This window comes from Oncorhynchus gorbuscha, linkage group LG01 (genome assembly GCF_021184085.1).
Source record: "Oncorhynchus gorbuscha isolate QuinsamMale2020 ecotype Even-year linkage group LG01, OgorEven_v1.0, whole genome shotgun sequence".
NCBI lineage: Eukaryota > Metazoa > Chordata > Actinopteri > Salmoniformes > Salmonidae > Oncorhynchus > Oncorhynchus gorbuscha.
Window position 1 is genome coordinate 92,500,023 of NC_060173.1, and position 13,586 is coordinate 92,513,608.

General features: G+C 45.4%; 1 protein-coding gene across 4 annotated transcripts in view; it reads left to right on the forward strand.

Annotated features, from left to right (window-relative positions):
• parp4 (poly (ADP-ribose) polymerase family, member 4) overlaps nucleotides 1-13,167 on the forward strand; it is a 30,700-nt gene extending 17,533 nt beyond the window's left edge. For 3 of the 4 annotated variants that reach the window (XM_046365840.1, XM_046365850.1, XM_046365860.1), the window contains exons 6-33: nucleotides 274-381; nucleotides 521-679; nucleotides 907-1,044; nucleotides 1,156-1,341; nucleotides 1,537-1,685; nucleotides 3,223-3,354; nucleotides 3,433-3,531; nucleotides 3,692-3,875; nucleotides 4,000-4,150; nucleotides 4,538-4,683; nucleotides 4,808-4,939; nucleotides 5,027-5,113; nucleotides 5,361-5,525; nucleotides 5,614-5,657; nucleotides 5,988-6,069; nucleotides 6,154-6,291; nucleotides 6,412-6,616; nucleotides 6,762-6,832; nucleotides 7,047-7,334; nucleotides 7,476-7,646; nucleotides 7,750-7,830; nucleotides 8,063-8,143; nucleotides 8,560-8,655; nucleotides 8,757-9,212; nucleotides 9,311-10,870; nucleotides 11,151-11,253; nucleotides 11,968-12,109; nucleotides 12,313-13,167. In XM_046365840.1, coding sequence (XP_046221796.1) covers nucleotides 274-381; nucleotides 521-679; nucleotides 907-1,044; nucleotides 1,156-1,341; nucleotides 1,537-1,685; nucleotides 3,223-3,354; nucleotides 3,433-3,531; nucleotides 3,692-3,875; nucleotides 4,000-4,150; nucleotides 4,538-4,683; nucleotides 4,808-4,939; nucleotides 5,027-5,113; nucleotides 5,361-5,525; nucleotides 5,614-5,657; nucleotides 5,988-6,069; nucleotides 6,154-6,291; nucleotides 6,412-6,616; nucleotides 6,762-6,832; nucleotides 7,047-7,334; nucleotides 7,476-7,646; nucleotides 7,750-7,830; nucleotides 8,063-8,143; nucleotides 8,560-8,655; nucleotides 8,757-9,212; nucleotides 9,311-10,870; nucleotides 11,151-11,253; nucleotides 11,968-12,109; nucleotides 12,313-12,511 — 5,553 coding nt within the window. In that variant the 3' untranslated portion in view covers nucleotides 12,512-13,167. The remainder of the gene's footprint in view (nucleotides 1-273; nucleotides 382-520; nucleotides 680-906; nucleotides 1,045-1,155; nucleotides 1,342-1,536; nucleotides 1,686-3,222; nucleotides 3,355-3,432; nucleotides 3,532-3,691; nucleotides 3,876-3,999; nucleotides 4,151-4,537; nucleotides 4,684-4,807; nucleotides 4,940-5,026; nucleotides 5,114-5,360; nucleotides 5,526-5,613; nucleotides 5,658-5,987; nucleotides 6,070-6,153; nucleotides 6,292-6,411; nucleotides 6,617-6,761; nucleotides 6,833-7,046; nucleotides 7,335-7,475; nucleotides 7,647-7,749; nucleotides 7,831-8,062; nucleotides 8,144-8,559; nucleotides 8,656-8,756; nucleotides 9,213-9,310; nucleotides 10,871-11,150; nucleotides 11,254-11,967; nucleotides 12,110-12,312) is intronic. The other variant, XM_046365868.1, reaches the window with a different exon arrangement.
• Nucleotides 13,168-13,586: the final 419 nt, after the last annotated feature.

Genomic DNA, 13,586 nt, shown 5'->3' on the forward strand with positions numbered 1-13,586 from the left:
CACTGGAAATGTGATGAAAGAAATCAAAGCTGAAATAAATCATTCTCTCTACAATTATTCTGACATTTCATATTCTCAAAATAAAGTGGTGATCCTAACTGACCTAAGACAGGGAATTTTTACTTTGATTAAATGTCAGGAATTGTGAAACTGAGTTGAAATGTATTTGGCTTAGGTGTATGTAAACTTCTGACTTCAACTGTATATACACATATACATACACATATATACGTGTATCATACTATGCAGTGTGTGTACCTATGTGTTTTCCAGGCTAACAGCAGCACATGGTCGGTGTTGGAGCTGCAGAGTGGCAGCACAGAGGGGGGACAGCAGCAGTACCGTGTGGTGAGGTACTGGAGAGAGGACCATGGTGCTAAGGTGAGCTCATGTCTTTAGTCACTGATTCACAGGATCCATGGATTCTTGGCTAGTTATTATGTCGTTAGGATGAACCCTACTATCCCTATTTGGGTGGACTATCCCTACTCCCTGTTTGGTCTGCTGCCTTGTCTGTCAGTCAGCAGCTGTGCAGGACAAGCAGGTGTTCCTCTCCATGTCAGAGGAGGCTGTGGAGGTCTACCAGACTCTCAGGAAGGAGCTGCAGGTCAGAGGACTCACACTGAGGACCACCCTCCCTCCAGAGGCTCCGGATCTGGGCTCTGCCAGCCTGCAGCAGGTCAGACACCCCCCCTTATGTATAGACACATAGTTTCTTAAAATACAGATGGACACAACATATTATATCAGATTTGCCCCTTTTTACCCATCACCTGAGAAATATTCTAATATATGTTGGCACTCCACTGTAAGATTTGGATTCTATGTGATTCTGTACAGCAATACAGTAATCAATGCTGTGGGTGCCAGTCAGGGGTTGATTGACATGTATTGTATGATTGACAGCTGCTGTTGGAGGAGAAGCTGAGTTGCAGCAGCCTATCACAGGAAGTGGGCGTGTTCGTGGAGCTGCTCTGGGCAGAGGCCCTTGGTTGTCTGGACAACGTCCTCAAGGTTCCAATCACCAGCCTCAGTCTCAATGACGTAAGTGAGCTGTGGTTGGCTCGCAGTGTTCATGATGCATACTGTATTAGTCTGTCTGTCTGTTGGTCTCTGAGTACTTGTGCTCATTAAAGCTGTATCATCGTTGTGTAGGTGAGCAGGGCTGAGGGGCTGCTGCTACAGGTCCAGAGGAAGCTGAGGGCGAGACAGGGGGAGGGGCCAGACACTGAGGTGGCTTCTCTAATGGAGGAGGTCTACACCCTCCTGCCACACAAAACTGATCTGTCCCATCTCCCTCTCCACACTAAACTCATCTCATCGCAACTGGACCTCTGCCAGGTAACACACAACACTGTTATTTTTTATCAGAATGAACACAGTTTAAATGACCTGGGATCCAGTCCCACCCCAACCACTTATTGACTTTCTCCCCTCTACATATATATAGTCCTAGCCCATATCGTGTGTGTGTGTGTGTGTCTATATATATATCTCACACAATTAAATGAACACTAACATGGATCTTTGTTGTAGTTGATCAGAGACGTGCTGAATGTGAGCGAGGCAACACTGAGAAGCCCCATCCCTTCTTGTCTGGGGAAGTACCGCGCCCTGAGGTGTAGCATTGAAAGAGTTCCCCCTGGTCCTGAATTTCTGTATGTCACCGAACTTCTACAGGACAGGTACTGACCCACTCAAACAGGGCCTAAAATGTACTTTTTGGTCCACCAGCCACTGTGGAAGGTTGATGAACAAATCTTTCAGTCACATCCATAATTACATTTTTTTTAAACATCAAAAACAGATTGTGGGGATTCGTTTCCTTGGCGCTCATTATGACAATATCTTTAATTAAATCATTAAAAATTCTTTATTAATGCAATTGCAGACAGAAGTTGACAACAGGAACATAACACATGTTTCCGAGTAAGTTCTGCATCAAAGAAAAGGTTTTTATTTTATTAAACCCGAAGTCCAGCCCTAGTGATGTCACTGCCTACGTCATTATTTTCTACTTATGAGACCAAAACCATGTCTACGCAACACTAAAACTCTTGTTTATATAGCTATCTAAAAGCTTAGCAGTAAATGTCCAAGTTGATTTATAGTGGAATGTCTGACTAATCTCTTACACTCCCTGCAGAGTTCTTTCTTCACAGTCACACATTTCTCAGACAGTTTCTTCATAATAGGCAGAGAGACTAGAAAAGTACTGTGGAACCATATGAAACCTCATAATGTATATATATTGGTAATCTGTAGTCAAGGACCCTATAAATGTAAGGAGGGAGGGGTCTTATAACTCCTCCCCTTCTATTAATACAACATAAGCGTTATCAATTATTATAATACATCAAACATTTGGTACAGCCCCTATCATGTCCCCTAGGTGAACCTCTTTCAAGATGACCATGCTTTGTAATGTTTCTATAGCAATAAATGTATTGTTAAGAAGCTATGTGGTATATTGCTCAATTTCATTACATTTTTTTGTGACCTGAGTCAAAATTTTCAGCTGCCCTTTTAAGAGAGGGAGGTTACTGTGGTAATGGGGCCACTCGAGTCATGACGTGTGTGTGTGTGTGTGTGTGTGTGTGTGTGTGTGTGTGTGTGTGTGTGTGTGTGTGTGTGTGTGTGTGTGTGTGTGTGTGTGTGTGTGTGTGTGTGTGTGTGTGTGTGTGTGTGTGTGTGTGTGTGTGAAAAACAACCCAGCTTGTGAACAAAACCATGTAAATAGCCAAGAAACATGAGGACAAAGTCTAACTTTGTAAACTTTTGAGTAAATTAGACCAACTTTTATGCGTGTGCGCAGCGCCTCCAACAATGTATCTATCAGCACTTCACTCAGTGCGCACAGCTCCCCTGCCAGGCAGTTTTGCTGCGTGAGGTAGAATATAGGATTCCTATTTCTGCAATTAGCAATTAGCAGTTATGAAACCAATCTGCAGAAATACTTTGAAAAAAGCTACTGAAGCATTTTTCTAACCCAACTCGCACATGTGCTCATACTTGACTTTTTACTTTCTATTTGCGGATGTAATGCTCGGATTGTAGAGCCCTGCAAATTGACCACCCGCCAACGTGGCTGGTGAAATTGACATTCTTACACACCAGTACCTAAATCTATCCATGGGTGACAGTTCATTTTTCATTTTATGCCCTACACTCCAGTGTGTGTGTACGTGCTTGTGTGTTTAACTCTCCATCTCTCTCCTACAGACAGGTGCAGATCTTGCAGGTGCTGAGAGTAAACAGAGGGGTAGAGCTGCAGATGTTTAGGGAGGAGCTGGGGAACGTTAAGCCCCTCCTCCACTCCTCCAGCCCCAGCAGCTTTGTGGGGATCCTGTCTCGGTGAGCACACACACGCACACCAATGATTGACATATTGTACATGACTGATGTGATATGTTGCCAATTCTCTGTCTATAGGGGTCTGTTGCTGCCCAGAGTTGGAGTGGAGCATCATGGGATTGAGAGAACAGACATTGGGAACTTGGGCTGTGGCATCTACTTCAGTGATGCAATCAGGTCAGTCGACAACATTATATGCCAAATAAATGATATTGAAACAATGCAAATATATTCTGTTTGTATATGAACAGCACTAGTTTGAAATAATGTAATATATTCTCTGTTTATCAGCAGCAGTATGAAATATTGTCAATATACTCTCTATGTGTATCCTCAGTACCAGTTTGAAGTACTCTAAGCCCAGTGTGACGGACGGCAGTCGGCTGCTGCTGGTGTGTGACGTGGCGTTGGGGCGCTGTACTGACCTCCAGAAGAGGGACAGCAGCCTGACTCACTCCCCTGAGGGATACCACAGTGTACACGGGGTTCGCCACACCCCCAAGAAACCCTCAGAGTTTGACGTAACCCTTTAAAAAAAAATCTGTACCTGCGTTTGTTCAGTGCTAATGCTGACATTGTAATGTTCAGATTGTGTGCGTCCGGTTCCCTACGTGTTTGTGTTTCTGATATGGGTGTGTATTCCAGGATGATGAGTATGTGGTGTACAGCCCGGAGCAGGTGAGGCTGCAATATGTGGTACAGTTCAGACTGGAGGAGGACCAGCTGAAGAACTTCCAGCCCACCATAGATACTTCTTCTACCGAGCTTCCGCTTCCTGTCTCTCCGTCTGACCTCTGTAAGAACTCAGTTCAATTAAATACATCTTTATTGTAAACTTACAACCAAACTCTATAATATACTCTATACGTAAAGCTGACCCAATAGAAACAGTAACAAAGCATTCTCTCCAACCCTGTTTTGGTAAAAAGCTGATGGATGGGGCTGGATAAATGTAACCCTCTCAAATTCATAAACAGAGCTATGCATTCAAGAACTGGCCAGCCATGATATCAAAGGTATAGATTTAACCATGTTTTGAGGTTATACATATAATTAATTTATATGTCCAAAAATGGATGTAACAACTGCTGATGTCCCCTATTTTTTAATTTAAAAAAATAGATAAGACTTAAAATAAGTACATTTGCTTGCTCTGAGGCTTTTATTGATGACCTGTGTGTAGTGTCCTGTGGTGAGGCTGAGGAGGATGTTGGGAGCTGTAAGAACCCTCTAGAGGAGGTGACTGCAGGCCTGTTGGACTGCTCTGGACAACCACTCCCCCTACAGGCCGTTCATGTCAGGGCCAGGCTGATGGATCTGCTCTCCCAGGTACAACTGGACTGGAGAAGATTAGTCAATTTCAGTCCAGTCTAAACTCGACTATACTGGACTGTACCATACTTGACTGGACATCAGTCCTTAAGTAACAGGCCTCTCTCCTATTGGCTACCAGGTCATCATCTTCCAGACATACACCAATCAGAGCACCGCCCCCATCGAAGCCAAGTACGTCTTCCCATTGGATGATTCTGCTGCTGTGTGTGGTTTTGAGGCCTTCATCAATGGGAAACATGTAATGGGACAGGTAATTCACCCTCACCCTCTCAGCAGCACATGGTGATCAGTTATGCATGTGTAGTATTGTGTTGTGAGCTGTTGTGTTGTTTCCCAGGTGAAGGAGAAGCAGCAGGCGCGTAAAGAGTATAAACAGGCCATAGAGAGAGGCCATGGAGCTTACCTAATGGACCAGGATGCACCTGTAAGTCTCTCCTCTCCATACCTCCTTACCTCTCTGCAGACACACTTTGTCACTTTACATTGAACAGGAAATAGAATGTGTCAAACGTGAACATGCTATCTTTAGTACAGACAGTGTGTCATATGTTGAACTCTCAGATTATTATTTTAAAATCAGATAATGATGATCCTATGGTTGAAATAATCTGTGGTTTCACTCTTATCATGTCTTGCGTCATGACTGTGATGTCATCTTTGCGTTCCCTCAGGATGTTTTCACCATCAGCGTTGGGAACCTGCCTGCCGGTGCCACCGTCCTTATCAAAGTTACCTTTGTCACCGAGCTGGTTGTCATGGATGGCTTGATCAACTTCTCATTGCCCGGTAGTGTGGCGCCATGGCAACAGAGCTCAGCACTCAACCAGAGGACTCAGGTAGGAGGGACTAGATTGATTGATTTTATATGTTATTAATGATGGGTTTAGGTTTGCGTCATGTGTGTGCCATTGTGTGTGTCTGTAGGTGACTTTGGAAAAGGTGTGTGTGACCAACCTGGATTCCCAAGGGTGAGTGTTCCTCTTAACCAGCTCTGTAGATGGATGGGTACACCATTCCTGTAATCCTTATCATTAGTTCTGATATTCCCTAATAATCCCTTGTCTTCATATTGACCTGTCGTGTCTGTCTCTCCTCGTTCTGACCTGTAGTGTCTCTCTCTCCTCATACTGACCTGTAGTGTGTGCTGTCTCTCTCCTCATACTGACCTGTAGTGTGTGTCTGTCTCTCTCTCCTCATACTGACCTGTAGTGTATGTCTGTCTCTCTCTCTTCATACTGACCTGTAGTGTGTGTCTCTCTCCTCATACTGACCTGTAGTGTGTGTCTGTCTCTCCTTAGGGAGTTCAGTCTGGATATGTCCATTGAGATGCCCAACGAGATCATCAACCTGCACTGTCTCACACACAAAGTCAAGATCAAGGTAACACAGCAGACGGAGCAATGTATGTGCATGCTTCCTTGTGTGTGCGTGTTTGTAACATGGTGTGTGTTGTGTTAACCCCAGAGGACCGACTGTAAGGCGGTGGTGAGGACATGTCCAGGTGAGACTCTGGGTCCAGATGGGTTCCTGCTCTGCTTCAGTCTGGCTCAGATCCACCTACCCAGGATGTGGGTGGAGAAACACCCAGATAAAGACAGCCAGGTCAGTATCTCTCCTTCTGTCTCTCTTAAATACGGCCTGGTCTGTATCCCTTTCTCTCCATCTTTCCTTCCTTCTCTCTGTCTAATCATATGCATCTCTTTACGTTTCTCCCCCTTCCAGGCCTGTATGCTGGTATTTTACCCAGACTTTGAGCCCTGCCCCACCTCCAGCCCCATGTCCGGCTCCAGTGAGGTGATCCTGCTGTTGGACTCGTCTGAGTCCATGAGAGGAGAAGCTCTCCAGAACGCCAGGAGAATCGCCCTGCAGCTTCTGAATACCCTGGACCACCACAGCATTCGATTCAATGTCATCTCCTTTGGCTCAGGTCAACTTCATGTATCATGTCGTTTGCATTCGCTTTGTTAGTGGTGGATTTTTGTTGTTGCTTACTTCAGACTGATGAGTTAGACAGTAAGACACTGTAACATTTTCCCCATACTCATCTGTCTGACTGTGGTTTTGTCTCATAGACCAGAAGGATGCTTTTCTCTCTGCCAACCCTCTAGTCGAGGCCCTCCAACCAGCCAAGAAGTTCATCATGGTGAGTGCTGACAGACAGGCCCAGGGGCCAATCACAATCTTTTATCATTAGTCTCTAGAATATTAGGCAAACATACATTTTTTTGAGCATATACAAAGCTCACTCAGAATCTTTTAATGGAATATTCACAATCATTGGAGTATTATGTGCATGTAAATGTTGTCCTTGATCAAATTCTCATTTTCTGAATGATCCTTTCCCCTGTTGTTGTTAGTCTTCCTCACCTGTTGGGGGCAACACTGAGCTGTGGAGGCCCCTGCGCAGCCTGAGTCTGTTGCCTCCGTCGCAGGGCGTAAGGAACCTGCTGCTGCTATCAGACGGTCACGTCCAGAACCAAGCCCTGACCCTGCAGCTGGTGAGACAGCATGCCCAGCACAGCCGCCTCTTCACCTGCGGCCTCAGCCCAACAGCGAATCGGCATATGTTGCGGGCCCTGGCCCAGGCAGGGGGAGGGGCCTATGAGTTCTTTGACACAAAGACAAAGCACACCTGGCAAGAGAAGGTACCAGCACACTTTTACAGCGACCTCTCCTATGTCTTTAGATGTCTGTATATTATCTTTGGTTCCAACACAACCACATAACATGTGGTCAACTTGGGCGAACTATCCCTTTAAACAGATGTTTTTCTGTGTGTGTCTCAGGTGGCGTGCCAGGTGAAGCGCATCGTGTCTCCAGGCTGCAGCTCTGTGTCTGTGAAGTGGCAGCAGTTTAACCCCTCAGCTCCCCCCCCTGTTCAGGCGCCCTCTCAGCTCCACGCACTCTTCACTGACTGCCACACCCTGGTCTATGGCTTCGTGCCACACTGTACACAGGTATACTGTCACAGAGGCGTGTTTGTGTGTGCGTGTGTGAACATGACATGCCCAGATCACAAAGCCCTGTGAGACTAACTTGTCCATGTGTCGGGTTCCGTAGGCCACTCTTCTTGGAGACCTGAGTGGTCAGAACATTGAGACAATGGTGTCCACCACTGAGCTACAGAAAACCAGGGGCACGGTGAGATCACCACACTCACATCACCTTACTGTTTATACTGTCTCAGTCACACCTATAATGTGTGTGTGTGTGTGTGTGTGTGTGTGTGTGTGTGTGTGTGTGTGTGTGTGTGTGTGTGTGTGTGTGTGTGTGTGTGTGTGTGTGTGTGTGTGTGTGTGTGTGTGTGTGTGTGTGTGTGTGTGTGTGTGTGTGTGTGTGTGTGTGTGTGTGTACGCACGCGCATGTGTTTCAGTTCCTTCATAAGCTCACAGCGAGGGCCGTTATCAGAGACTATGAGGATGGCAGTCTTCACACCAACGAGGCTGAACATGAGGTGTGTGTGAACATTAGATTGTGAATGGAGTAGTGTTGTCACAACCAGTATCACTATACTACAACACCAGATTTTTCTTACCAAAATAGAAAACACAAAGCAGGCTAATGGTCCTTTAAACACCTACTTTATGTAAAATATTGTGTGCTATAGCTTGGAAAAGAAATGTGACTCTGGGTGACAACATAAGGCTGTTTTTGACCAACATTAGGAGTGTTTTCCTCTGGAAATTAAGGCTGCTTCATGTTTTGTTTTCCTTCCTTCCTTCCTTCCTTCCTTCCTTCCTTCCTTCCTTCCTTCCTTCCTAGTATTGCGGTACTGGTGTCATGACAACCCTAGTATGGAGTGTGTACACTGTACCTATTCTGTGTGTACGGAAAGTTTTTGTTTTATATATATAGTATCAATTCTCTCAGGGGAAGAAATTGGTGATGAAGTCCTTCATCATTGAGCTGAGTAAAGAGTTCTCCATCCTTTCTCAGTTCACCAGCTTTGTTGCCATCGAGGAGAGGGTACGTCTGCCAAACGCTAGTGTGTGTGCGCACACACATCGACAATACTTCAATACAAATGTAGAAAAATACAATGTTCTGATGTGTTCTTTCTCTCCCAGAACTCAGAGCAGCCTGACGTGGGCTTCACAGATGTTCCCAAACTGATCTCAGACGAGGACGTTGACTTCTTACCTTACCTTAGCTGGCAGCAGGAGGAATACGAGGGAGATGGGATGGACTCAATGTCAAACTTGCTGATTAGTGGGCCAGGGCATGTTTTATGCAGAAATACCTGTCTAGAGGAGAGGGGGATGGGGGAGGAGTATGAATCGATGGTTCAACTCCAGATGGATGACGAATCATGGGAAGGATCTGTGAACTTACATTCCAAATTTCTCAATCAGAGGGCTACGGATGAGGTGCTTCTTGGTAGGAGACTTAATTCCTCTTACTTCATGGGCTCTATGGTCTCAGCCAGCCCAGTGACCTTGTCCGCTGCTACCGAACCTCTAGATATGACTTTGAAGAGTGAAGGAGCTGTGACGGAAGAAGAGATGGAGTGCTTTGATGACATGGTAGTGATCTGCTTATTTCTTGCTGTTAACTATAAAGAAAAATTATTCCTGTCAATTCATAGTTTAATCACTGAACTGTTCTTGTCTTTGTTTTACAGGACTTTGATTTACAGGAATCTGAACACCCCCTTTGTGCCTCAGTAATCATGCATAGTGAGGCTCTGTCCTCTTCTTCCTCTCCAACTCTCCACACGCTTTCAGGCAGCCAATGCATTCCAGGCACCCCATACCTTACTACCACTATGGTGCCTATGGCTATGAAGACGGATTTCATCCCTGAGCTGTCTGAGACCTTCTACTCTCTCCCAAAGATAATGAAGCGTGCGAAGAGTATAAAGGGAGACTTTAGACGGGCGGACAGACACAGGAAGGTTTGTGACGGTCCGGCATTTGACCCTGTAGAGACACAGAAGAAGTCTCTCTCTGTTGCTGATGTGCCTCGTCCTCCTCCCTCTGTTCATCTTCAGATCAAGTCTTGCGTTGTTGCTGATGCTCTTCCTCCTCCACCCCCTGCTTCTGCCCTCAGTTCTCCTTGTCCTCCTCCATTTCGACCTCAGTCTTTCTCTGCCGCAGTTTCAGATTCTCTTCCTCCTCCTCCTCCACCCCCTGCTCCTGTCCTCTGTTCTCCTTGTCCTCCTCCATTTCGACCTGAGTCTTTCTCTGCCGCAATTTCAGATTCTCTTCCTCCTCTTCCACCCCCTGCTTCTGTCCTCAGTTCTCCTGGTCCTCCTCCATTTCGACTGCAGTCTTTCTCTGCCGGAGGTTCAGGTTCTCTTCCTCCTCCCTCTACTCTTGTCTCCAATGAGTTTCGAGCGATTAGATACGAGATGGGAGTTAATGCCAGACCTGGAGTTGAGGCTATCTCCCATACTGCAACCTTCCCGAAACTGCGAGCCAGTGGGGACCTGCTACTTTCCAAACCCCGAGAGCCCTATCCTGTGGAACTGTCGTCAATATGTGAGACTAGCAAAATGTGGACCTTGGATAATAGCTTATCCGATGATAAGATTTGTGGACTAGTGGAAATGGACCACTGGCAACCTTCTGTTGTCCCTGCCTCTGTGCCCCCGCCAGGGTTTGGTTTCGGGGGCGGAAGGGCAGGTTCTCAAAGCAGACAACCTCACAGCTCTTTGTTTGGGGCCACAGCCAGTGCATGTTACATTCCAGGTTTATATGAGGGTTCTTCAGCAGGCGGACCACCTCTTGGAGGCTCAGCCAGATCAATGGGGTTAAGTTTTGAGGCACCACTTACTGGCGGACACCTCAGTTCCCTTTCACCTACCACTCATGGCGCCTATCTGACCCAATCTTTAGGGGCCTTAGTTGGATCCTCTCAGTTTGGTAGCTCTCTCAGTGCACTACAACAACATAATGTACTACCACAAGCACAAAAACCTCTGGATATGAAAAAAAACGTACAAAAACTTGTCGGAGACAGTGAAAGGTATGTGTCAGCGTCCGTTCGTCCGTCACTTTGTCTGTCTGTGTGTGACCTCTATTGGAGACATATATTGTTATGTGTAGCTCTGTGGTATCCTAATGAGGTAGGTTTTGATTTCAGGAGGGGAGGTCTTGAATTCAGGAAGAGAGGTCTTGAATTCAGGAAGAATACTCTTGATGTAGTAAAATGGACAGAGATTTTTGCCCTCCAGCACTCGGTAAGTACAGTAAACCTTCCCTTTTCTAAAGGCCCGTCTCATCTGCATAGAAAATACTATTATTGATAGAAAATATGAACTAATCATATCTCTGTATATACATTCTATTGTTTATTGATAGTGCAGGAGCATGGATTGAATTCAGAACCAGATTTTCCAGATACTCAAAGCATTGTATGGGGAACTCACTTCATCGATACCAATGTGTGGCACCATTTGCCAATGAGCAATGGGAACCATTTTGTGCTAAAAGGCTAATAACATGTTTTTTTTGTTCCAGGAAGGTTACTGGGAGTGCTCTGCCAGCCTGGGCTACCTCCTCGGTGTGGATGTGGACTACTTTGCAAATGTCTTCCTGAAGAATAGAGGCATCAGCTCTCTAGGTAGGCTACACTACAGACTGATACTAGAGAACTGTTTGTCTGGGAGTCTATGAACATTCAGTTTGGGCTGTTTTTGAGCAGTAAGAAAAATGTCAAAAATATTGTGTGGGCATGTCATCCAGGCGCTACAGAGGGCAGTGCGTACGCCCAGTATATCACTGGGGCCAAACTTCCTGCCATCCAGGACCTATATACTAGGTGATGTAAGACGAAGGCACAAAAAATTGTCAAAGACTCCAGTCACCTAAGTCATAGACTGTTCTCTCTGCTACTACGTGGCAAGCAGTACCAGAGCGCCACGTCAAGGTCCAAAAGGCTCCTTAACAGCTTCTACTCCCAAGCCATAAGACTGCTGAACAATTCATCAAATGGCCACTCAAACTGTTTACTTTGACCCCCCCCCCCCCCCCCCCCTTTTTTACACTGCTGCTATTCACCTTTTATTATCTATCCATATTCACTTTACCCCTACCTACATTTACAAATGACTCAACTAACCTGTCTCCTGCCCATTGACTCGTTACCGGTACCCCCTCTATATACAATATAGCCTCATTTTATTGTTACTTTAAAAATAAAAAACTTTAGTTATTTTAGTAAATATTTATAACTGTATTGTTGTTGAAGGGCTTGTTAGTAAGCATTTCACGGTAAGGTCTACACTTGTTGTATTCAGCGCATTTGACAAATAAAAATGGATTTGATGTGTGTCAGGTGTGAGGGCCCATGCTGACATCCTGAGGCTGGTGGCCAGTCTGCTGGTGCTGCAACTGATGAGGGTGAGGAAGCTAGATGAGGGGAAGCTGCTGCTCAGCCTGTTCCGTCTGGACCTGGACCACTCTCCTCCTCAGCCCAGGTACAGTGGGTCTCCTCTCTCTGCTCCACTATATAACACCCCAAGCACTCTGTTCTATCTACAAGGTTTGAGGGCAGTTCAGTTCATGTGTCTGTGTTTCTCTTGGGATAAGGGTATATATGTTTTGTTTTTGTTTGGTGCATTTCTTGATGCGTGTGTGTGCACGCATGCACTAAATATGGTTACTGTGTGTGTTCCCCCAGGTGTGAGCGCTGGGAGGCGGTGAGGAGGGCGGTGGACTGGGTGTGTTGGGCAGACAGGGAGTACCCGTGTGTGTGCAGCAGGCTGGAGTTTGGCTGGGACTGGGAGTCGTCCACACGGCAGCTCCTGGGCATCGACCCCCCGCACCCCCTCTCTCCCCTCATCCTCCTCGGGACCACAGGGGGAGTGAGGGCCCAATGACCTCCAGAAGGATAAAGGTGTATGACCAGTATATACATCTGCAGCTATTGCTTTTACTATTTCACTTATTATGAGGTTAAGGTACTATGCTATACTGATAACCATTTCAGTGATCAAATCAGTTTTGTAATTACAAATCTTTGCATTTAAAGGTGTGATTTTATGTTTTCTCAAAATACAACAGCAATCATTTCTAAAAATGTATTGATACTCCTCAATCTATGGCCATGTTCTATATCCATACAGCTGTCATTGTGTGATTTCAGACCTTGCTCCAATGTTCTTTCTGTTTTCTTTGTCTGACTGAAATAATCCTCTGATGGATAAGCAGAACAGCAGGGTAATGTGGTCATGCTATTGGTCACTCGGGTTCCTATTCGATCCTTTACACACACACCTTAAAGCCTTTCTAAAAGAATGGTTTGATTTAAAGTGTCTGTTTCACAATATATAAACATAGTCAGCTTGAATCTGTGTGTGTTACAGCACGAAAGTCAAATCCAAAAGAATCCGACTCGCTAGTGTTGTGTTCACCACAAGGTGTCCCTATAAGAAAGGTCAAGGTTAATGACTATTAATAAAGATGTAAATCAATGCATACTGGGAGAAGAATAAGATGGATGCCTACGCCATACAGTAAAGTCACATTCATCTTACCTTTCAGCCTGGACTCTATTACTGAGTAAGGTCTTCAGTTACTACATACAGTACTACACAACAGATAGCTGGTTGAGTAAGACCCTCTGTGTTCTGGATCCACTAGCTGCTGAAACTCCATAACTTTAATATTCTGACAACAACAACAAAAAATCTGAGTTAGCTTGCCATGATTCCACAACATCCATATCACTGTCAGTCCCCCTTCCTGTTGTCTCTTCTGACCCCTGATGACCTGAAGATGTCAGAGGAAGATCCCCTTGGCCTTCTCTATGGCTATTTTGTCCAGTTTTGTCTTCAAATGATTGTTCACTTCTTTTGACAGAATTTCCTCGTACAACCTTTATAAAAAAACAACATTCTGAACATAATATAAATTGTCACAACTGAGTCCGTCTTGTATTCAGTGATGACAAGT